The sequence below is a fragment of the Alligator sinensis genome, unplaced genomic scaffold (genome assembly GCF_000455745.1).
Source record: "Alligator sinensis unplaced genomic scaffold, ASM45574v1 scaffold553_1, whole genome shotgun sequence".
NCBI lineage: Eukaryota > Metazoa > Chordata > Crocodylia > Alligatoridae > Alligator > Alligator sinensis.
Genome location: NW_005842389.1, coordinates 254,374 through 256,236, shown reverse-complemented (window position 1 = coordinate 256,236; position 1,863 = coordinate 254,374). Strand labels below are relative to the sequence as shown.

Genomic DNA, 1,863 nt, shown 5'->3' with positions numbered 1-1,863 from the left:
TCTCTCTTCTCTCCCAGACAGCCTGACCTTGGACCCTGGGCTGCTCATGACCTCCGGTGACCTGCCCCTGCTGTCGCGCTGACCCTGGCCAGCCAGACCACCGGACACCACCCTGAGCGTGAGGGGGCAGGACACTGGGGGTGTCCATCCCAACCCCCCCAGCCCCGTCACTTGTTTTGAGGGCACGGGGCTTGGGGCGGAGTGTGACGGTGAATAAAGGGCCTTCCCCTCTATTGCCTCCTGTGTGCCTCGGTTTCCTTTCTGGGAGCTGGTGGGGAGGGACCCGGCAATGCAAGCCCAGGGGTGGCTGCGGGGGGGTGGCAATGGGGTGGGTCAGGGAAGGGGCAAGGACCAGCATCAGGATTAATTGACAAGGTTTCCACATAGCAATTAAGAGTCACATGGTCTCTGGGTGGCATTTGCATAACTAATGAGGGCATTTGCAAAGCTAATGAGGGCTGCGCACAATGGTGTAGGCAGCCTGCGTCATCTGCCATTGGTGGGTTTGCGCATAGGTAATAAGCACCGCCTGGTCTCAGGGGTTCATGCATAGTTGATGAATATTATGCATATTCAGCACGGTTCATGCATAACTCCTGCTCAATTAGTGACCCTCATGCATAGTCAATGAGCTGGGGGTGACCCTCATACATAGTGACTGTCAGGCACAGGCAGGGGGTTCACCCTGCATGAACGCCCCCCCCCAATGCATAGTCAGTGAGCCTGGTACAGAATTGGTGAGTCTGCAGCCACCATGGAGCTTGTGCATCAACAGTGAGGGACAGGCATTGCAGGGGCTCATGCATAGTCAATGAGGGTCATGCATAATTAAGGAGTGCCTAGTCAACTAGGGTAGTGGGGGGGGGGTCATGCATAGTCAATGAGGGGCTGCATATTCCATGGAGTGATGCCTTGTCAATGAGGACTGCGCTTTGTTGAGGGGGTTTTGCATATTGTGCATAATTGAGGGAAGGCAATGCATAAGCAATGAGGGTTGCACATAATCAATGAGCAGTTGCATAATTGCTGAGGGGGTGCATGCTCAGTAAGGCCTATGCATAATAATGAGGACCGTGCATAGACAATGAGGTCCATACCTAATTAATGAGGGCCATGCATAGCTAATGAGAGGCTGCAGAGTCAGTGGGGGGGAGCAGTGGATGAGGGTCACATATAGCTGATGGAGTTTGTGCCTATTCAGTACAGTTCATACATATTCAGTGTTCCTCGTGCATAGTCAATGAGGTCCGTGCATAGCTAATAACCCCAACCTGTGCCCTAGGGGGGCATCTCCTGCTCCCACCCATACATTCCCCAGGCTTGACTCAGTTTCCCCTGCACAACAGGAGGGGTTTAATGCTTCCTCTTCCAAAGCTGGCTGCCTCCCAACCACACCAGCCCTCAACTCCCCAGGTTCCAGTGCCCCCAATTTCCCCCTCCCATTGGTCCCAGTAGCCAGTGGCCCGACCTCACTGGGGCAGCACAAGGACACTGGCAGGACTGAGAGCGCCAATATCTATGTGCTGCTAGAGTGGAGGGGCTGGGAGCGGGGCGGGAGGGGAGGCTTGGGGGAGTCTCCCACGCTGTCTCCCACGCTGTCTCCCCGGCCCCGCGGTAGCACCACGCCATGGTCTGTGCCACGAGACCCCACAAACCATGATGTGCTGCTGGGGCGGGGCTGGGCCTGCATCCACATGCGGGGGCACATCTGTCCAGCTGTGTGCGCCAAGGAGCAGCACATCTGTCTGTCTGCGGCCAAGATGCAGCTGGCTCTGTGGTGGGGCTGGTGGCCAGGTGGAAGGCCCGGGTACCCCGCCCCCACACTCTGTCCAGGCCCCCGAGGGTTAATCTGTGACCGCCCAC

The 1,863-nt window shown here is 57.0% G+C and overlaps 1 protein-coding gene across 1 annotated transcript in view; it reads left to right on the top strand.

Moving 5' to 3' along the window:
* The window catches only part of CUNH17orf49 (chromosome unknown C17orf49 homolog), a 20,188-nt gene extending 19,953 nt beyond the window's left edge, over positions 1–235 (top strand). The window contains exon 8 of the mRNA XM_025211095.1: positions 18–235. Within this exon, the coding sequence (XP_025066880.1) occupies positions 18–82 (65 nt within the window). The 3' untranslated portion in view covers positions 83–235. The remainder of the gene's footprint in view (positions 1–17) is intronic.
* Positions 236–1,863: the final 1,628 nt, after the last annotated feature.